The 22,393-nt window shown below is 45.9% G+C and overlaps 1 protein-coding gene across 1 annotated transcript in view; it reads left to right on the top strand.

Annotated features, from left to right (window-relative positions):
• The first annotated feature begins 2,432 nt into the window (after nt 1–2,432).
• KCNK9 (potassium two pore domain channel subfamily K member 9) overlaps nt 2,433–22,393 on the top strand; it is an 86,798-nt gene continuing 66,837 nt past the window's right edge. Inside the window, exon 1 of the mRNA XM_053953803.1 lies at nt 2,433–3,015. Within this exon, the coding sequence (XP_053809778.1) occupies nt 2,433–3,015 (583 nt within the window). The remainder of the gene's footprint in view (nt 3,016–22,393) is intronic.

The following is a 22,393-nucleotide window of genomic DNA, read 5'->3' as shown; positions in this document are numbered from 1 at the left end:
CAGGACCAGCTCAGCCTTCACTGGGTAAGTCTGAAAAGCTCTAATGCAGGAGGATGCCTACAATTATGAGCGAGGCAACACCAGCAGGGTCAGCTTTGTCTCGGGGAGTACATAAAAGCAGCCTCAGGCTCCTGTGGTAACACCTGCTGCTGGAAACCTGATGAATGAGAAGGCAGGATGTGGCTAGAGGACCTAAGGGATTGCAGCCTCCACAGGGTGGTGACTCAGGAGCCGTGGGGCTGGAGATGGACCGTGTGGAGCCAGGCTGGCTCCTCTGAACCATTGGGAATATTTTGCTGCGTGTATGGAGGTTGTATGTAATGAGCATAGAATCACATAGTGGTTTCGGTTGGAAGGAACATTAAACATCATCCAGGTCCACCTCTGACATGGGTCTGAGTGTGTGCCTGTGTTTTGGGGGAGACGCTGAGGGTGGGGAAGGGGCTTTGCTGTGTGGAGGGCTGTGGTGTGGGCAGGTTTTGGAGTGTGTGATGCTGCGGCACATTTGGGTGGGGACCTTGAGGGAGTTTTGATGTGTGGGGCTGTGGTGTGCCGAGGTCAGTGTGTGTGGGGGGTGCCTGAGTGGAACTGCGATGTGTGGATTTCTGTGCGCATGGAGTATCAGCACACGACGTGCAGGTGTGGTGAGTGACTGTGGTGTGTGTGACTGTGGGGTGTGACGCTTGGGGTGTGTAGGGCTGTGCAGGTGTGTGCATGGGGGCCATGGTGTGTGTCGCTCGGGGTGTGTAGGGCTGTGTGTGTGTGTGTGTGCGCGCGTTTGGTGGTGTGCAACGCGGGATGTGCAGGGCGACGGTGTGTGAAGCTCGGGGTGTGCATGGCTCTGCCTGTGTGTGTCGGTGGCGTGCGGGGCTGTACGTGGCGGTCTGTGGAGGGGCGGCGGTGCGCGGAGCCGCGGTGCGGTAGAGCTGTGCGCGGGGCCGCGGAGCCGCTGTCCCCTGGGGCGGCGGAGGTGGCACAAACCCGTCCCGGCCGCTACGCGCGGCTCGAGGGTGGGACCGGCTCCGGGCTGCCCCTGCCGGGACGGCACAAGCCCTCCCCGCCGCCACCCGGCCCCGCTCGGCGGCCGGGGCGTGGCCGAGCCCGGGGAAGGGGGGCGGGAGCCGCAGCCGCACCGGGGGAGCTCCGCGGCCGCTCCCTGCCGGGGCGGCGCCGAGTGGGTTAAGGCGCTCCCCGCGGCGGGCCGGGGCGGGCTCCGCATCCCGCCTCCCGCATCCCGCCTCCCGCGCCGGAGCGGGCACGGGCACGGGCACACACACACACACACACGCACACACCCGCACACACGCCCGCACACACACGCGGCGATGGCTGCGGGGCGCGGGCTCTCTTCTCCCCGAGATGATGTCAAGAGCCCGGGAGAAGGAGGAGGAGGACGGTTGCTCTTTTTCTTAACGGCTTTGTTCTAAAACCATCCTAAATAAAGCAGCCCCGGCCCCGACCGCCGGGGTAGCAGCCGTGAAAGTACCCTTTCATTTTTCCCTCCTTTTCTTTTTTTTTTTCTTTTTTTAATTTTTTTTTTTTTGGTCTTATTTTTCTTCTCGTCTCCGTCTTTGTGTCCGCCTGGGGCCGAGCTGCCCTCACGCGCTCCCCGGGGAAGCCGCCGGAGATTCTCCTCTCTTCCCGGCAGTCCCCGGCCGGAGCCAGCGCCCGCCGCCGTCCCGCCCCGCCGCTGCCCCGGGCAGGTGCTCGGTCCGCGGCTGCCGCCGCCGCCTCCCCGCCCGCCGGCCGGCCGGGGCGGCTCCGCGCCGCTTCTCCCGCTCGCGGAGCGCCGGCTCCCCGCCGCCAGGGCCACGCCGCCGGCCCGGCGCCCCCGCCTCCCGCCCGAGCGGCGGCGCGGCCCGGCGCGCCCGGGGATGCTGCCCCCGGCCCCGCGCCCGCCGCCTGACACCGCCGCCGCCGCCGCCTTCGCCGCGCCGGACGCCGCTCCGCTGCCCACGCCGCGGCCACCTGCAGCAGCAGCAGCAGAGGCAGCAGCAGCAGCAGAGGCAGCAGCTGCCCGGCTCCCCGCCGCCCTCCGCGCACCGCGGCGGAAGGAATAGAGCGCCTAACCCGTCCCGACCCTCCCGGCCGGCGCTCCCGCAGGCAGCCGGGGCCGGGGCGGGTCGGGTCCCCGACGGACGGAGCTCGGGAGCCCTCCTCCCCTCGCCCCGCTCCTCCTCCGCGGATGGGCGCGCTCCCGCCGCCCGGCTCCCCCCGGCCCCGCCGCTCCGCCTGAAGAAACTTGGGACGGCGGCGGCCTCCGCCTCCCCGCCGCGCCCCGCCCGGGCTGCGGGCGACCCTTCCCCGCGCCGCCGCGCCAACTTCGCGGGGGGACCCGCCCGCCGCAGGACTCCGTGCCGGGGCCGTCGGCCCCTCGGCGGGGACCCCCTGCCCCTGGCCTCGGTGCTGGGGAGGAGCAGGGGGTGCCCTGGATGGCCCTGCGCACTGGGACGGCTTGGTTTGGGCAGGTCCTGCGCAGAGTTTCCCGGCTTCAGGGCACCTGGTCCCGGCGCTCCAGCAGCCTCCTGTGCCTCTCTTCTTCCCAGGAGCCCGAGCAGGCGGGCGGGGAGCGACCGCCGCCGCAGCACAAGCTGCCCCGGAGCAGCGGCAGCGGCGGCGGGCGCCGCCGGCCCCCCCGGCAGCTGCTCCCCTGCTGTAGCTGCTGCGGCCTGTCGGAACCCCGGGCGGCCAGGGGGGGACATGGTCCCCTCACTCGCCCCTTGCTGGCGGCCATGAAGAGGCAGAACGTGCGGACCCTGTCCCTCATCATCTGCACGTTCACCTACCTGCTGGTCGGGGCTGCCGTCTTTGATGCCCTGGAGTCCGACAACGAGATGCGGGAGGAGGAGAAACTCAAAGCCGAGGAGATCCGGCTCAAAGGAAAGTACAACATCACCAGCGAGGACTACCGGCAGCTGGAGTTGGTGATCATGCAGTCCGAGCCGCACCGCGCTGGAGTCCAGTGGAAATTCGCCGGCTCCTTCTACTTTGCCATCACGGTCATCACGACTATCGGTGAGTGACTCCCCTCGGGGAGGCCCTGTAGGGCCAGGGCCGGGGCTGGGGCAAAAACTTCCCGGGCTGGAAAAAAGGGAGAGGGGCAGGGAGGCTCTGGCATGCAAAGGTGTCTGTGCTGGACGAGTCTTCTTCCCTCCCGTTTTATGTAATTTAATGCTCTTCTTGGGCACTTGTTGGACTTGACGGTGTCCCGCACCTCTTCTCCTGGAGATGGATCCTCTGTCTCTTGTGTGTGACTGGAGAAGAGTGGGGCTGGTTTGGCTAAGGGCATTGGCACTGGCCAGGTGGCTACCATGGTGCTGTGGCTTGGATGGAGAGGAAGAGGGAGGAAGAGGGAAGAGGCAGAGTGACACTCCTGGGGTTCCCCTCAGGAAGAGGGCCCTGATGTCGCACTCCTTCTTCCACCTTAAGAGACACGGGGAAAACTTAGGCAAAAAGCAGCTGGAGGAGAATGAAAATGATGAGGGCATGGGAACTGGATCAGCTGGGAAAGCCCTTAATGTAGCCAGGCATGGATAGACCTGCTTTTGCAAACTTTGTTTTGGAGTTGGCAAGGGCAGTGGTGGTGGTTCCCACAGCTGTGCTCAAACCCTGGGCACTGACAATGTGTTCCTGGAGTTTTTATTGCGACTGGAGCATCTGATGTGACAACAGGTCACAGTCTGCATTTCCCCTTTGTGGGCACATAGTCTGACAGGCTAAATGATGCCCGCTGTCACATCCATGCTGCCCAGCTTCCCAGATGTGCTGCTTACCAGGACAGTTAAGGGGGAGTCAGTGGACACAGCCACAGGCTGTCATTTTGTACTTCCCTGCTTCCCACAGCTAAAGCCGAGAATTTGTCACAAAGTTTGCTTCTCTGCCATAAAAATAAATACCATGGTGATTAGAGGCTGTGGAGTGCACACAGAACTGTGCTACAACTCTGGCTTTGGCTGGATGAGCAGGTTTACTCATGCTGGTTTTGTGTTCCTTAAGGTGGGTTTACTAAAGCCACCTAATAATGTTTTTCTCCCAGAACTTCTAATATCTGTAGAGGTCTGAAAAGACCTCTCTAACTCAGTGGTTGTTGGAATAGTGCATTATACATAACAGGACATGAAATTAGCTCTCTTATTAATACAGAAGGACTTGGTCTTTTTGCCATGTAGGGATTGTTACAAGAAATTTTCACACTGCCACCGGAAGATACTGAGTTTTCAGCAGAACATGCTGTCCACTGTCCTTTGAAAATTGTCTGCTTATGTTTGTATTTGACTATATTCTACCTGGGGCAGTAAAAAATTTCCTTTGAAAGACCATCTGACAGTATAAAGCCTATTTGCCCTTACAAAGATAAGATGTTTAAGGATTAATTTCCTCTACCTTTCTGATATTAGATCTACTAATACAAATGCATATATTATCAGGTTCGAGAATATAAAGTAGAATGCAACTTTGGCTGATGATTTGTATTTCCCGCTGTTCATTACAATGTCAGAACTTTCCTCCTTTGACCACTGAGTCTCTCTTCCTCAGCCTGTCTCTTGCCACTTGTGTGTGCTAAGTGAATACTGCTCTGTTGTGCTCCTCTGTGTTACAACAAGTCTTCCACACACATGCCTGTGTACTCATGGTGCCCTGTACTCCTGCCTAGGAGCTGCCTGCAATACTTGCTGCATTCTTAAGCTCTGTTGGTGACAGGTAGAAAGGGATGTTTGTACAGTAGTTTGCTGTTTTGATGGTATTGTACCCATAAACAAGTACAACCTGCATGGGAAATTGTAGCATTTCCTCCTTCAGAGGGCTGGGATTTCTTTAGGAAGCTCGGAGTACCTCAGCATGCAGAGGACAAAATGCATTTCTGTAGGCAGAGGTGCTTTGGGATGTATGAATTGTTTAAATTTAAAAATGTGTATAGCAACAGGGAACCACTGGGAGGAAGACTGATAATAAAGAATGGTGCAGAAAGTTACAGACACTCCGTAACAATTGTTCACTTGGGAAGCTGTGCTCTGGGAGGATATCTGATCCATCTTTCAAAAGTTTATTAATAGTTGCTCTCTGCATCTTGCCAAATGCAATTCTATTTTTTGTACCATCTCTTCAGTACTAAAGTGGCATCATAATGTTATCTGATTTACTGCTAGTCTGTAAAAGTAAGCATGGAAGATTTTTCTTTAATTTCTTATTTATCCTAAACTAATTTGTCTCACGGGTGGAAAAAACCCCAAAAAACGACTTCATTTAAGTTCTTAGAAAAATAAGAGTTCTTATCTATGTTTCTTGTACAGGAGAGTGATCTAAAATGCTCATATTAATATTTTGCGCTGGTTATTTATTTTCAAATCTGTGTGTCTGCTCTCATATACATCTTTCTCTCTCTAAAACCTTCTGGACAGACTTCCAGAGCACATACAGTGGGGTGTGCATTGGTGAACCTGCTGTACTCAGTATGTACTCATGCAAAAGTGTGTCTTAAATATCATTGCAGGCTGACCTTTAAAAGTGAATGAACAAAGACTTTGCCTAATCTGGAAGGGTACCTCTATCTCCACAAAATGTACCTTCAGACAAAACAGTGATAGGAATCGGCGGACCACAAAGTCGAGCAATATGCATATGGTTGCAGACTAATTTATGTCTAACTTAATTGTACTCTGTGATATTGCCAGGCTAGCAACATGTCTGGAGCGATTACCTCTTTGCTGTGCTGATTTCAACTACTGTGGCTTTAATTTAATCAAAGGTGTTTATGGTTGGCTATGGCCCATCAGTAGCCGGGAAGAGGCTGGCGCTTCCCTTCCACTGCCAGGAGACAGGTCCAACAGTGTCCCCAGACCATGGAACAGGTGCCCCAATGCCCCTGAGACGTGGGGCTGAAGGGACAGCTCTGGTGCTGAAGGGACAACTCCGGCAGTGTCCCCAGTCCGTGGTGCTGGAGGGACAGCTCCGGCAGTGTCCCCAGTCCGCGGTGCTGGAGGGACAGCTCCGGCAGTGTCCCCAGTTCATCGTTCTGGAGGGACAGCTCCGGCAGTGTCCGGAGTCCGCGGTGCTGGAGGGACAACTCCGGCAGTGTCCCCAGTCCGTGGTTCTGGAGGGACAGCTCCGGCAGTGTCCGGAGTCCGCGGTGCTGGAGGGACAACTCCGGCAGTGTCCCCAGTCCGTGGTGCTGGAGGGACAGCTCCGGCAGTGTCCGGAGTCCGCGGTGCTGGAGGGACAACTCCGGCAGTGTCCCCAGTCCGTGGTGCTGGAGGGACAGCTCCGGCAGTGTCCCCAGTCCGTGGTTCTGGAGGGACAGCTCCGGCAGTGTCCCTAGTCCGTGGTGCTGGAGGGACAGCTCCGGCGGAGCCCTCGGGCTGTGCTGCTGACGGTTCGGCTCCCGTCCGTCGCTGCAGCTCCGGACTCCCCTCCTCGGGCAAGCTCTGCGGCTTGTTGCTTCCCGTGGACACACATCATTAAAGACCTGTTTGGAAGGGACCATGAAAACCTGAAAATCTCCTGTGTGAGGCAAAGCACTGAGATTTGGTCAAGTCTCTCATTTCCTCTAATCTATGGTATTTAGGTTTTATTGGTGGGTGGTTGTTGCTCACTTGTTAAGCTGGGTATTAAATAAAAAAGTGAGAGCCAATCAAGTATATGGAAACAGGTTTTTTTTTTTTTTGTTTTTTGTTTGTTTTTTTTTTTTTTTTAACCTGGGGCAAAACATGTGTTTCTATTCCTCAGGTGCAATGTTCTTGTTCTTTCTTTCCTTCCTTTTCTTTTTGCTTTTTCTTTTTCTTTTAAACCAACATCACAATGGAAGAGTTGACAACAGCAGATGCTACAACACTCGATGAGTCTGCTCTTAAAATCAATTAACAGAAAATCCTCTCCCCCTCCCCTTATTCTCCCCCAGCTTCTACAAAGTTTTGGCTATGCTTGAATTGTGTAAAAGTTTTTAGGTGATTAAAAAAAAATAACAGCTAATAAGCTTTTCTTGGCTCTCACCAGGTGCTGTATTCATTTCATGATTGTTCTTGTTTCAGAGTGAGCTAGTATGAATTCCTATCCATTTCCACTCACACAGTCAAAATGATGAAAAAGAGTGGTTTAATGAAGTTCTTCATCCAGCTATTTGTCTTTTACAAGATACGCTGTAGAATATGCCACAGAGTTCATCAAAAGGCTTGATACTATGAATGAAAACACAACCTTCCAAAAATAAAGGGTTATTTCTAGGATTTCTAGCAAGTTTTAATGCCCTTTTCTATAGGTCATTAAACTGCTTCTCTGTAGCAGGTGTCAACACTGTCAAAATGTGTTATTGGTATGGATATCACTTTATCATTTAGGTCTTAAAGGGTGATAGTTGTACTTGATTTAACATCACCAAACTCTAGTAAACACTCAATATTTCTGGAGGCTTGTGCAGAATGTAAAGAATTGAAAGCTGCTTGTGTCACCCTAAAATGAACTGAAACAACAAACAGATTGAAAATTGTTATTAATTTATTTTTTCCTGAGAAGTGACTGTAAGGGGAGCAAAATTAAGGCAGTCAGTGCTGTGAATTATGAGTCTCTTTTTCTAGCTTTTAGGCCTCTGTTTTCACAACCTGTTATAAGCAGTGAGTGAACTATTCAGCTAAAATACTTTTTTAAAGAATGTCGTGCAATACCTGTAATGGTGAATGGAACATCCACCTATTGACAGCTGGTTGGCTGCTGAGTAGCCAAACACTCAGGAGCTGTCTGCATCCAGATGAGGACATTTCATACTTCTGGCAGATGGTGTCCTGACAGGGAGTTTGAACCTGCATTAATGAACTAAGCAAACACATGCTTAAATCCATTTTGGGATAGCGGTTGAGTCTCTGTGTTCTTTGTCTGCATCATTTTACCCTTCCATACAAAGGGTGTAAAAACACCAACTTGGTAGGACAGTGATGTTTCTAATTTGGGTTAGAAAAAGATTGAAGTGTTCTCACAAGTGAATTATTTTGTCTGTTGTTCCTCTTTTAATACTAACCTCTGGTGTTTTGAGTCTGCTCTTTGTTTTTGATGGATGGTAATATTTAGAGCCATTCCATTGAAAAGGTTTGAATAGGGAATTGTGGCAGATGGATAACCTGCAATGGAAAGAAAGAAAGAAAAGAAAGGAAAAATATAAGGCATGTAAGGGAAGAGATTAAGAGTAAAGACACAAATGTTTTGGTCAATTAACTGTGGCATTCATGACTTGTCAGGACCATGAAGGTCATATCTTGTTAAAAACCCAAAGAAGCACAGAGTAGATTGAGCCAATCAATTATTAATGAATTCAGGTGAAAGCAGAGAGCAAGATCTTCTGGTGAGACAAATGCTTGTAGATACATTGAAGTAACAAATCACTTCATTCATGCCATCTGAAGCTTTAGTGGAGAATACTGGATGATGAGGACCTGACTATCTGCTGGTGGTATCTCCAAAGCAAGAAGGAGGTCTACTAGAGTGAACCCCATGAAGATGGACTGTGTGTAGGACTTTTTTCTCCCCTGCAAAACTAGAATAGTCTGGAAGATTGTTTCACACTATATTCTTTGTCTGAGGAAAATTAGAAAAAATCCAGAAAAGTGTTCCGCCAACAAAGGAGACTTTGAGGCTACTTTGCTCATGTTTGTGGATAAAGTTCTAGAGTTCTTGAAAACTGGCTTTGCAATGATACCTCAGATTCCTGCCAGAGGCACTTTGGCAAAAGCTTTTTAAAAATCACTGATAAACTAGAAAAATTACAGCTCAGAATTATGTTGAGCTGCAACTTCCCACAGTATGGCTTGTTGGCAGTGTAAACATAATAGTAAGAGTTGGAAAACAGTTTTGGGAAAATGTTGAGAAACCTCTGGCCACTGAGATAGGTGTAGGTGTCTGAAGATTTCCTTAATATAACAACACTGGAGAAATTAGTCTCTTGTAGTTTTTTAGGATTTGGTGCTCTTTCACTTCCTCCTAACTACTCATAACTTCTTTCTTTACCTGAAGCAAGTGAGATTTAGTTGAACCACGAAGAAAACTCTTCCCTGTCATGAGGAGGGTTGTGTGCAGGTAGACACTGCCTAAGAGACTGCTTTAAAAAGAGATAACACAAAAATTTCCCAGGAATGAATAAGTTGCAGCTCCTTTTGACTTTGGGAAGGAAAATGGACTGGCTGACCTCTTGAAGTCTTTATCAGCCAGCCATATGTTCTATGATTTTCTGAATCGTCCTTTTTTCCCCTACTTCTTGAGACCTAGTAGTTCTTGGGTTAACTTGTTTTTCTTGAGGAAAAAAACCCCAAGATATTTGAAATTCTTTGTCCTCTTTATGTCCATTTTTTTGCTTATTGATTATTTTTCTAGCCAGTAAACCCATTTATGGACCCTTGCAAGTGTCAGAATAGAAATATCTGTGTTTGCCCACAGTCAGGGTTAGAAGCTAGACATGTTGGTAAGTGTTTTGGGAAAGAAGTTAGCTGAAGGAGATGATGATCCTGCTGATACAAGGATGGCAAGCAGACGTTCACAGGGCAGAACTGGGAGTGAAAGAGGTGTTTTTGACTAATAAGGAAAGAAATTTAGCTGTTGGCAGTGGGCTTATGCCTGCTTCAAATAAAAATAATAAAAACCTTTTGCTTTTTCTTGGGACAGCTTCACAACTATGAGGCTTGACCAAAGGAAAACTGATTAATGGAGAGCTTCCCTGTTGGACACCATGAGTTTTGGGACAGATGCTGCTGGTCTGGCACGAAGGACAGCCAAGAATGCTGTTGTGTTTCCTCGAATACCATGTGAGCTGAGGTGCTCAGTTCCTTCGGTGTCGGAGCATATTCCCCCAAAAATGCTGAAATCCTTTCTCACAGCTTTGAGCTGGAGCTGCACAGAACTTTATATTCAGAATGCTGTACTGACATTAGGTGATTCATCTTCACAACACTTCTGTGTAAAAATAATCCTCAGTTTAGAAACAAGAAGAGAAAATGACTTTCTGAAGATTCAGGTTGGGCGCTATTTCTAATTGCCAAACTGCTCACTTCTCTCTCTTTTGGATGACGTGGCATGAGTTTACAGCCAGATTGAACAGTGGAGATGAACCAAAGGCAGAGATCCACAAGGAGTCCAAGGTGATACTGGCAAACCCCTGCAGCCTAGGTCTTCTGACATGCAGTAATAGCAGAACCTGGAGCTTTATTTCATGAAGGTTCATGTGCTATTCTGGCTAATTATCTCTGTTATTACTGTGTGTCTTCTGTCAAAGGCTCTTTAGGCTATCAGGTATCCACTTGCTATGGATTTTACTGAAGATCCTTGGCTGGATATAGTTAGAGGCCACATGAAAGATCCCCTTCCCCTCTACAAATACTAGCAAGGACATTTACTGGTGATGCAGAATTAATGAGTCCTTGATGCCTGTAAGTTGAACTAAGAGATTACTGTGGACTTGCAACAGATGTTTGCTTTGTGTAGCAGGCCTATTCTCCTCTTTTTGGATAATTTGGATGAAGTCATGGACTCCTTCAGAAATTTCACCCATGGGCATTGCTGCAATGCAAATGCAAATTAGCTATAATTTGTTATTTTCTCAGGATTATAGTCCGTGGAATCTGCTGATTTTAGGTAGCTACCATGCTACCTATACCCACCAGGTATCTCTGACTTGATTAGCTGCCACTAAAATTGATATTCTTGGTGTTGTAGCTAGAGCACTTCCTTTGATTAAAGTGAGAGTGTCTATGGACACCTCCTCTATAAAAGAATATTTGGCAAAAACAAAAAGAAAAAAACCCCCAAAAAACTAAAACCCCAAAAGCCTGATTCAAGGTTTATTATAAGTAACAGAGAAAATATTTTGAGTCACTGTTATTTTGAATCAGGCCATTATTTGACAAGAATTCTCCAATGCAAGGAAATACATTCTATAGCAAACCAACTAATGGAAAATATATCTAAAAGCAGTTTTCAGACTTACTTATTTTTAGTCATGAAGTTGACTTGACATTTATACTGATTTGTGCATTTTTAATTGAAAGCAAAAGGCTGAAGTTGCATGTCTACTGCATACCACAAACTTGAGCAAAAAGAAATCTCGAGGAAGACTGTTGATGTTTTTATTCTAATTTTTTTGGTAGTGTGTGGTTCTTTTCTTGCTGTTTGTGTGTTTTCCTTACTTTCATGACTCCCAGACAGTTAACAACTTCTTCTGGTCTATCATCTTCTGATCCACTGAGATGCTTCTTTTTTCCTTAAGTATAATGTGCAGTTATATTTTTTTTGGTTTCAGGGGAAGAATCCCTGAAGTTTCTTAGCAGGTTTTTTTCTTTTTAAGGAGTTCAATGACTATTTTTTATTAATACCTGGCCAATTGCCACAGGAGGCTTAGGCAGTTATCAGCTGGTTAAAGGGTTCAATATCCTCTTTAACTGCTTTCATTATGGAGGTGATTAGGGCATGCCAGTGAAAGGAATCTCTCTATTAAGAGCTCATGTATTTGTTACTTATTAGGATGATTAGGAGGGAGCAAACTGCTTTGTCCTTTCAATTCACTGCACCAGAAGGAAAAAAGAGCTTCAGAGAAAAGCAAGGCAAGTAGTGGGGTTAAAATATATCTGATGGGAAGCTGATTGTCTCCTTGCTTTCCCATCATAGAAGAGAACATTCCTTCTCAAGCAGAAAAATTTCACAGAGAGCTTGAGGGCAAAGATTGATGAATGAAATCTGCTACAGCTCTCTCTAATTGTGTAGTGCAGGAGATTAGCTCTAAGGAAATGCTCATAGACTCCCAATTTAGGGATATTCTTGACATATTGAAGGGAAGGTAGAAATAAAGAGATCCACTCCCAAGGCAATTGGCAAGGTCAGCAATTTCAGCTACCATTAACTCATTACGGGGGTGTTTTGGGTGGAGATAGAATACTTTATTTCTTCCACCCTTTTTTCTTTTGATGTCCTCTGGAGAGGATGTCCTCCTCCTATGTTTAAACCAACACAGGCCATGGGAACTGTGTCAGAAATTAAATGTAACAAACCTAAACCACTTGAGCTTTGATTTGTCACTCTGCTGCATTTCACACCCATATGGAACTTCTCAGGACCAGACACAGTAGGAAAAGGTGTCAAATATTCCTGTTTCAAAGGTATATATCTCCATTACTTGAACTAATGAACAGTTGCTGTTGTTAGTAGTTTGAACTGTTATGGTGAAACAAGGCTGACTTCACTCAGTGCAAACAGTGTTTGCAGCAGTAATAATTTCTAAAAAATCTGCAGTTTGGTGCTTAATTTAACTTTGCTCTGGATACATATAAAATACTGTACTGCAATAAAATGAATTCCAGCACCAGGAAGGATGTAGAGCTCTGACCATAAGGCTCTGCATGCAGGCTGTGTCATGTAAGATACTGCATCAAGAATATTTAAAAACAGTTCATGAAATAACAATAATTGAGCTCTCCATTACAATCTTGCATCAGAAAAATATCTCATACTTTTAGAGGTGACTTGAAGTCTCAATGCTTGCTCACATTTTTTCTGGCCTTTGGGGATTTCTTGGGCTTCCAGAGTAAACCATGAATTTTAGAAGAGTTCCTTACAGAATAAAACATATTGTATTTTCTGCTGAGAACTAGGAACAATAGAAGGATCCTCTTTCAGCATTATTCAGGATCATCACATATACTAAGCTTTCAAAAAAACTGGATTGCCTCAGACTGCCAAAGAGGAAAAAAAACCCTGTATTTTGGGATGTGGTAGTCTGGAGATCAACATTTGGGGAGTGAAAGTCTCTTCCAACATTAAAGTTATCTACTCACCATCACTTTGACATGGCCTCTAAAAAAGTTCCTGATCTATTGTTCGCTTGCTTGTGGACACCAAATATGTCTTTGTTTTTTGGTTTGTGTGGGGTCTCCCTTTCTCCCTTCTCCCTTCTCTCTTCCCTTCCCTTCCCTACCCTTCCCTTCCCTTGTTTGGTAATTTTTTTCAGTATTACTTAAAGGTGTTAGAAATGACATAGGGCTGGTTCTAGGCAACTGATAGTTAAAACAGCAACACTGGATCTGTGCCATTGGAAGCACCAGGAAATCCCAGTGATTTGATGTGAACTCTTCAGTTGACCTTTCAACTGATATATTGATAATTCAATGATCTTCCCAACCTCTCTACTTTGGAGTTTCTCCCCTCTTTTGTTGTTCCATGTGGGAATGAAGATCCCAAGAAGAGGAAGGAGGTGGTTGCTGTTCAGTCTGTACTGATGCCCTATCAGCTTTTTCGTTCATTTCTGGTATTTTTCTCTGACAAACAAAAAATGATCATCCAGTCTTTTGGCAACAAAGGCTTAATCTCTTAAAACACATCCTGCCTAGTAGTGAAATGCCTGTTATTTAAAGGGCACTTTTCAAAACAATTAGTACTTCAGCAGCAACGTGTTTGCCTTAATGAGTGCACTCTGGCAGTCAGAGGAGAGAGCATGAGCTGATACCTAGAGATGTAGGCTAACATAGGCAAATTAGCAGTGCTACAAGTCAGTTACTGAATGTACTACCCATCCAAGAGATTTACTTTAATGAGTGAAAAGCACGAGGTATGATTCAGAATGGCTTACTTTTTCTTTTCTCCCCAGATATCCACCCCCTTTTATATCTTCTTTCAGAAGGCCTTGTACCACTCCTGTACTTGTCATAGTTTATGCTGTGTGGGTTGCATTCAGGTCTGGTTTGACTTGCTGGACTGGCACCAGAGACAATTTTTATAAAGTCTCAGACCTGCTTCATTGTTGTTGCTGTCTGATGTTTGAAATCAGTATCCTTATGATGTTGGTATGCTGCTGGCATTTTGGTGTAACAGATTTATTTTTAAAGGTTTGAGGAGGTTTTTCTTTTCCCAAGATGGATCACACACAGTAAAGGCTGGTGGTATTGAAGAGGAGGAGGCACGTGACGCAAGCTTGGCTCTGAGTATCCAGCGATAGCTGGCATGGTGAAAGGTGCTGGCTCTTGGGCATGTGTGGTCCTGAATTAGATAACTAGATGGAACCTGACTGCAGGTGGGATGATGAGGAGTTAAAAACTATTTCTGTGGTCTCTTTGACAAGAATCCAGCCTGTGGAGCATTTCAAATCTGATCAAAACTCCAAGTCTGTTCCTGAAGACCTTGAGTGTGGCACAGTGAATAAGGAGAGATGTTAACAGCGAGGAAGCATTAAAGTGGCGACAGAGAAAAAAGACCTTTCTAGCAGTGAGACTTGTGAAACAGAAATGTGTTGGTGGGGGGTGCCCTGGGCTCTTCTTTGCTAGGTCTTGCAGAACGGGATGGACAAGCATCTGTCAGGAATGACCCGTGCATTCTGTCCTGCCTTGCGGCAAGGTATGGACTGGCCTCCTTGTCCTGCATTTTTAATGGTTCCCTACACACACAGGCTGTTTGAAGTTTGCCTTGGATCTTTCTTGGGATCTATGTACGTTTATCTTGTCCTTTTTTTTTTTTTTTTTTTTTTGAAGGTTTGGGCTTCCCTGAGGGACTATCAGTGCATTCTACAATTCTGTCTCCAGCTGAATATCAGGATAAGAATCAAACCTCTTCTCTAACAGCAACTGTTCGGTGTTAGCAGTGTCACCAGCTTTTTATGGCTGCTGTTTGAACAGCCCTACCAGTGGCTGTTGCAGGGAAAAACAAACATGCTGCCTATCTTTAAAAAAGGGTCAGGAGAGAACATGGGCAGTTAATGCTCAGTCAACCTAAATCTGATCTTCAGAAAGATATTTGACCAAGCTGTTAATCAGTGTGAAAGTACCTAGGGGATAACAAGGGACAAGCTGGAACAACCCCAAGCTTTTCTTGAGTAACTCACGCTGGACTTCTCTGGGTTTTTTTTATTCCAGCTGATAGCTGATGGAGGGGAACCAGTTGGTTGTGACATTTATTACATATGTGGCATGATAATAGCACTGGGTTCTCATAATTGCAGTAGAAAATCCTAGACTGGGTTGACCTGCAACATGGGTGCAAAATCTGGATGAGCACACACTGTGGACCAGAGGCTGGACAGTGACTGGGCTTATCACATGTGTGAAACACACATACACTGTGCAGGTGTAAATGGGGCAGAAAATACAAACCCACAGATCTGCTAAATCTGCCACCAGATAATTTCACAATAGGATAAAAATGCAGAAATATTTATCACTGGTTTTCTGTCAGATTGGATGAACATAACATATGCAGTCATACAGGGGTCTGTCGTGTGGCTGGTACTATTCAAGTTTCCCATTAATGGCTTGTCTGATAGAACAGAGAGTACACACATTAATTGTGAGGGGTGGCTAGCACTGCGAGGGCAGGAGCAGAATACAAAATGATTTTGTTAGATTGGAGAAATGGTCTGGAATCAATATGATGAAATTCAATAAAGTCAAGTGCACAGAATTACACTGAAGAAGAAAATATCAAAGACACATATAAAAAAATTATATAAACTGACTAGATGCAAGTACTACAACATCATGCTGATAAAGTGGTAAGGCTTCAGCCTGGAAACTGAGTGCAGTTTTGGGCACACAGCGTTTTAAGGAAGGATGAGAAAAATCAAAATGCTGGAAGAAAAATTAACCTGTATTCAGTGTGAAGTCAACAGAGGTTGTTTAGCCTATATGAAATACACGAAGGAGGGGAATAATAACAGCTTCAAACATGGGAAAGGTTGTTGTAAAGAGGACATTGATTCGTTTTTTCTGCATACATACCCAGATGTAGGTTGATCCGCATCTGTGAAAACAGATGTAACATGATCTGTAAGGAACCTCCTGAGTGCCAGTAGTGGGATATTTGTCAGAAGTGGTCAAACAATTGTCCAAAACACACGGGTTTGGTATACTTCAGCCTTGCCTCAGTTTTGAAAGGGCTCAGTTACCTTTTGAGGCCCCTCCAGCCATGTGTTCCTAGGAATGGGTGGCTGAGAGCTGCTTTACAGGAGCTGCCTGCTGAGTTGAGTAACCCCTACGTGATGGACTGAGCATCCTGAAACAGGTAAAATGGTTTATTGAGTTTTTTTCCCAACCCTCAGCTTCTGAGATTATGCACTCAATGGATGTTTCTAAATGCCGTGCTGAATGTCCAGCAGCATTTACTGTCTGACAGTGGACTTTGTGATGGTCAAGGCTGAATTTGGCTTTAAGAGAGCTGTTCTGCTAGGACAGGCATCAATATTCATCTTGCAGGCCCTGCTCACTTGGCATTTTGGGTTGAATATTCTGTAATGCTGAAACAAAGAGGTTCCTCCTCTTTCCCTAAATCCCATGCATACAAACTAGAAATGTCCATGGCACAGACAATCATCCAATCTGTTATCTTGGCAGACCCCAATGCCTTTCTGCTTTGGAGGAAGGAAATCTATCCCATAATACACCTGTGCAATATATGGCAATGGCGATTTTGTTGCTAACCCCCGCAGCAATCAGTTTATGCCCTCAAGCATGAGATTTGATTATCCTTGTCATTATCTAAGCTACAAATGTTATTAGCAGCCATAAAATTGTCCATTAAAGTGAGAGGAATTACTTGCCTACACCAGGGGGAGAACAGATAATTTACCACACAGATTTCAGCCCAAATGCACTTTTTTTTCCCCAGAAGAACCCTCTAAGCCTTTGTAGAGCCTCCATTTGCGCCGCAACACATTTCAAAATCTGTTTCCCCCTCCATGGCCTTCAAGTCTGGGTCTTTTACCAGAAGAGTGACATAGATACCTGCTGTTGAGACAACCTCAAAGATAATGACCATGTATTTTTTCTATCTTCCATAGCTTGGAATTAATGCTTCCCTAATTCTGGAAGTGCAGATGCCCAAACTTTTGTTGGGTTCCATATTTTCTAGACTTCAGCACTGGGCTGAACTTCATTTATGCAGAAGCAGTTCTGGACACCTTGGGCTGACTTGGCACTCATGGACTGACTGTGCACCACTGGCTGGGTGTAGGATCAGTTGATTTGCTCCTAGCAGGGCCATTTTCATAGGTTTTCTTGATCCTGCAATACTAGGTTTTTGTGAGAGGAAGAAGTGATGTATCACAGAGGCCAAGAAAAGATGCTGTGTCTGAGTGGGTGAGATCCAGGGTAGTGTCTGAAAAATTTCTTTGTCTTCCCTGGGACTGGCTGATTCATCCCCTTCCCACCACCCTGTTAATTCCTGTTCATATATCAGTTCACCGTAAAGCTGCTTTTTTATTCCCATGTGGTATTGTGTTCCCACCCCCTTCCAACAACAGGGAGTGGGAGAGAACACCCACGGCTTTCCCAACAGACAAAAAATGGTGGATCCTGACAGACTGGAACAGATTCCAATCAGTTTTTCTCTGTAAATCCTGCAAAACTTGGTTGTTTTGGTGTATTTGTTGACTTTAAAGTAAGATAAATGTGTGCAAAATGTGGTCTGGAGAGCCTGTATTTTGAAGGAAGCATCTCCTCCTACTCACCCAACAAATTTACACACACATGGTGTAGCATCGATATTAGCTCTTGTAGCAAATGGAAAATATGTCAGTAGCCTGAAAGGAATAGAAAATGTTCTCAAACAGGGCTTAAAAAAGTAAACAAAGATCATATAACCAGCAAAATCAATACAGTTCCATATTAGCCATTACAGATATCTCTGTCTACATCATACTGTGCACATTTCAGTGCCGTGGAAAATGTAGAACCCAGGGGACCTAATTTCAGAACTTGGAGATGGTGTATTGAAGGAAAGGCCTGGGATAGAAGGCCTGGAAGAAATTTATGTTAAATAACAGAAGAGATTTTCCCCTTGAACCCAAAAGACCATTAAATGAGCCAAAGAAATATAAATATATCTACAAAATCGATATATATTAATTGATGTTACAACATTAATAGAAAAAAACTCCTTGAAAACTCCTTTTTTTTAAGTCACTTCCACTAACTTAAAGAAATCATTTTGTGAGAACGAATATTAGGTTCAGGATGTCCAAGAGGAGGGGACAGCCTTTTAACTTTCTGCATTCTCAAAGCTTTGTCTTCTTTACGTGCTCTTCTGCTTGGAGGGAATCAGAGAGACAGAAATATCCTAATGTTTTCCAGGCTTTGCCTCACAGCCTTCCTTTGCTGTTCATGTCTTCCAAAACAATCAGTAGTGTTCAAGCTATTCTTGTGGGCTTCCTTATTGAATTCCTTCAAGCCAAGCTGCCCTTGGCTGCTGTAAGCATTCCCTCTTCTCCTGTTCCCTTGAGAACTTGATACTCTTATTTATCCAGGAAGCAAGAGTTGAGGTTGCAGACTAAGCAGGTGGTTGATGCTCTTCCTAACCAGAAGAGCACATCTCAGTAGAAGCTGTGTGAGATTTAACAGGAGGAAATGCTCCTGTGACCCAGTGTCATTCTTTGGTTGCCTGTCTAATACACTTAATATTGAGGGAACATCCTGTGTCTTTTGGATGGTGACTTTTGCTTCCATTCACAGTGCAGAGCTCTTTGGCAAGGAGGGGCTGGCAAGATTTCCTGCACAGGACATTGGTAGAGGCTTTGAAGAAGAGGAAGAAGCTGGAAACAACTATTAGGACAAAATGGACCATTGCTTGGAATCCTACACTCAGGTGATTTCCTGAAAGAGAAATGTTTGGTTTTGGTGGTCTTTGGTCTTCTGGAGTTTTAGTGCCATGTATCAGCAAAGCTGTGCTGAATGTACTGGAGAGCCACAGGAGCTGTGCCTCCCTGTGTTTGCTTTTCCTCTAGAAAGATAACATTATTTGAAATATAGATTGATTGATTGATTGATGGGTAGATAATTTATTTTCTTTTAATGTGATGTGCTCCAACCCTTTAACAAGTGTCCATAGGCCCTCTGGGAGGTCCACAGCCTTTCATCCTGAAGGGGATACAGAGGGTTCTTGTCTCTCCTCTGCTTTCTATTCCACCTCCCTGCAGTGCTTGATGTTGATCTCACTGCTCAGAGTGCCTGCAGCATGCACGAGACCCAGGGGCCTGGGTTTCTTGTCTCTTTAATGGCATTCTATGGGCTTGTGTTCAGAGAGAGAGACAGAAAGATCAAAGGCTGTGCAAGTGCACTGTGCTTGATTTTGCTTACACCAATACAAATCGATTGACTTCACTGAGTTATGAGGGATTTACAGCTAGGGGAGAACAGATTCTGACCTAATGGCTCCAAAAGAGGCTTTTCTTGGATGAGCAATGTAATTAGAGCACTGGAACAGACAGATTTTGTGACTCATCTGTGGGTCTGCAGTCTTTTCTTTGCTTCTAGTAGGGTGTTCACTAATGTCACCACACTTTCATTTCACCCGTGGGCTGATCTAATGAAGGACCAACCTTTGCTTGAACAGAGGTCTCTGTTCAGCTGCAAAGCATCCTCCAATCTTCATGTCACATGAAGACTTCAAGCTCAGGACCAGACACTGGGGTAGTGGAAAATTTCCACTCTCTTACTTTGTTGTACTGAAGCAGAGGATCAAAATAACTAGAAAAAAACAAAGCAGGGGCCAGGGAGAATGGGCTGGTGACTGAGTCCACTTACCAATCTGAAACATGTGTCCTAGCAAGGGGAAAAATCATATGCCAAGATCAACCTGCTCTATATATCCAGCTGGACAACAGCACATGAAATCAGTTGCTGCTTTTCACAGCTGCTTTTCAGAGCTGGATGGAGGTCTGGGGATGAAGTATTTTTTGTTAGAAGATGCCATTTCACTGAGACTGCAAGACATTCATTTGGGAAAATTTGTTGAGAATGTTTCCTAAGTTTGGGAGTGAGGAGGTAGTCATGGATAGTGTACGAGGGACTTGGCTTGGATTTGGGAGAACTGGAGCTGAGCACAGTCACAAGGCTCAGGCCTCCAGGTGTCTGGGGGCTGTGTTGGGCACAAGGGCCTGGCAGAGAGATGACAGCACTCGGGATATGGAGGTGGTGCAGTTTTGGCTGCTGGTTTTCCTTTGGTCCCAGTGCAACAGAAATTGGAGTCAGAGGCCAGCTGTTGCATGGTGGCAACATGGCTAATGGCCATGGCCATGACAGCAATAATGGCAGGGCATGTCAGGGCAGAAGCTGTCACCTTGCTATGTGTGTAAGTGCCACCTCTTTCTCACCCACCACTGGTTTCATCTGAGCTCAAGCTGTGAGACCCCTTCAACACAGTAGTTTCAGGAAAGGGTAGGGAAGCAGTGGTGCAATGGACTGGAGTTTAGCATGGGTTGGGAGAGGTGAGACAGTCACACCAAATCTGGCATCACTGACGGTTCCTTCAAAAAGTTTGGGGGCCACTGACATGGGGAACTCAGTGCAGGCACCCACCTTACATGCAACCTTGTCCTTTGTATCTGTGTGCTCTCTTCTAAAGCCTTCCAGGTGCCAGAGTGCATTTGCACTCCAAAATCACAACCTGCTGCAGCCATTCCTCTGCTAGATGTAGCCCTCTGAAGTGGGTTGCTGCTGGTGTGGTTCACATTCAGCACAGACTGTAAGACCCACCTGGGATGAAGGTGAAGTTCTATGTGCTGAATCATGTGCCTCACCACTTGGCAGTGACAATAGCACAGCTATATGTGCAATTGGATTTGATGTCAGTTTTCTTCTGATTTGCCACTCATTGAAACTGAGAGCCAGTCATGATGATTGGTCCTGTCCTTGGATTCAAGCCCTGCTGTACTGGGCTCCCTACCAGCACAAAATTCAGAGTAATTTCAAAAAAGTATATTGAATATTGTCTAGAAGACCACAGAACTAAAACTCCATTTTCAAAAGTACCTCTTGCACTTAGGAGGCTGCTTTCCAAGCCAAGGAACCTCATGCCTGCCAAATATGGGTTTAGAAAACAGGTTGGTTGGAGTGTGAAGTCATTAAAGAACATGACAAAAATATTACGTTCAGGACAGTTTATAAAAAAAAAGGAGCACAGGTACCTGGTAACTCCAGATCCTTTGGTAATCTACTTCTTCAGCTATCTGTCACACAAACATCCCTGGGAAGATTTTTCTCTCCTATTACACCTGAGGAAGTAAGTCAGCAAGTGGAGTATTAATGAAAGCTACTGTCTCTTGTACATAGACATTGAAACTGCTCTTTCTGCCTGCTGACTCATGAGGTACCAACTCACATTGATTTTCTCTTGATGAATACCTGTAAAACACAGGAGTAAGTCTATGCTTTAGAAAAATTTCTGTTACTTTGAGGCAGGTCACAAATGAGTGTAACAAGTAGTAGGATGAAGGGAGAAGAAAATAATAATAGTTATATTCTGCTAATTGCTCTTAGTTGCCACCATCACTGATCAGATGAAGAATTTATCCCAAGAAAGATACTGTGCTTGTGGGTTAGTTCAGGGACATGTTTTGCATCCAAGATACTGTGGGAAAAAATGCCTGGAGATGTGTTTTGAAGAAACCGAAAAGTTGTAGTCACAGCTGGCACAAATGGCATTGCAGATGGGAAAGTGGGTGATGAGAAAAGAGAACTGGGAAAGATGGGACAGGGTTGTGTGGTCATAAAAAGCTTGGAGATGTGGGAAAAGGAAAAATTAGTAGAGAGGAAAGGGGAACATTCTTGAGGTTTTGTGCTGCTCAAAATTGAAGTCTTGACCTTGGTTTGCTTTAAAGATTTTTCCAAGATATCCCCCCTGGACAGAGTAGCCTGCAGGTATAGAACATCCCAGCTTATGCAAGTACAGTTTAGAACAGTCACAACTTGACTGACCTTCCCTGGTGGTGGTAATTTGACTTGGCTGAGGGTTTTCTTTATGTCATGTATGATTGTAGGGATCTGGATGCAGGATGCACTGTCCTTTCTGAAAGAGTCTGAAGCTATGTATTTTATTTTTTAAGCCTCCAGAGATAAGCACTACCATATGTCCCCAGGCTGTTTGCACTGCACAGCTATCTGTATTATGGCCTCATAAAACATAAGAGGTTCACACAGCTCACAAAGTTCCAATACAGGCAGGATCAAAGCACGCCAGCAGTGTTTTGCCTGAACCCATAGGTTTTGTGTGCTCTCTGCTTTTAGCATCAGCCTCATTAGTAGCAAAGTTCTTTTTAATGATTACCAACACTAGCAATCTTTGGGGTTAAAACTCTGATGAGAGAGTCATAAAACTCTTTGTGCTGTTCTGACCTGTAGAGGTATTTGGCTTTGGGAACAGTTATGCCTCAGCAGGATTAGATAATATGGAAATGCTAGACCTATGTCATTAAAGCCATTGATCAATAATCTGCAATACTAATTTTCCAACCTCAGAGGTTTCTTAATGACTTCACCTGAATTTGTGGCCACCTTCCAGCTCTGGGTGTTTCAAAACAGACCTCTAAGGAGGGAAGCGCTGCTGCTGCAATGTGCAGCAGACATGCTGATGCTTCTATCTTCAGCCTGGGGCAGGGCCACACAAACCTTTCTGG

This window comes from Vidua chalybeata, chromosome 1 (assembly GCF_026979565.1).
Source record: "Vidua chalybeata isolate OUT-0048 chromosome 1, bVidCha1 merged haplotype, whole genome shotgun sequence".
NCBI lineage: Eukaryota > Metazoa > Chordata > Aves > Passeriformes > Viduidae > Vidua > Vidua chalybeata.
The sequence above is the reverse complement of the archived record's forward strand: the minus strand, read 5'-3'. Positions and strand labels throughout refer to the sequence as shown.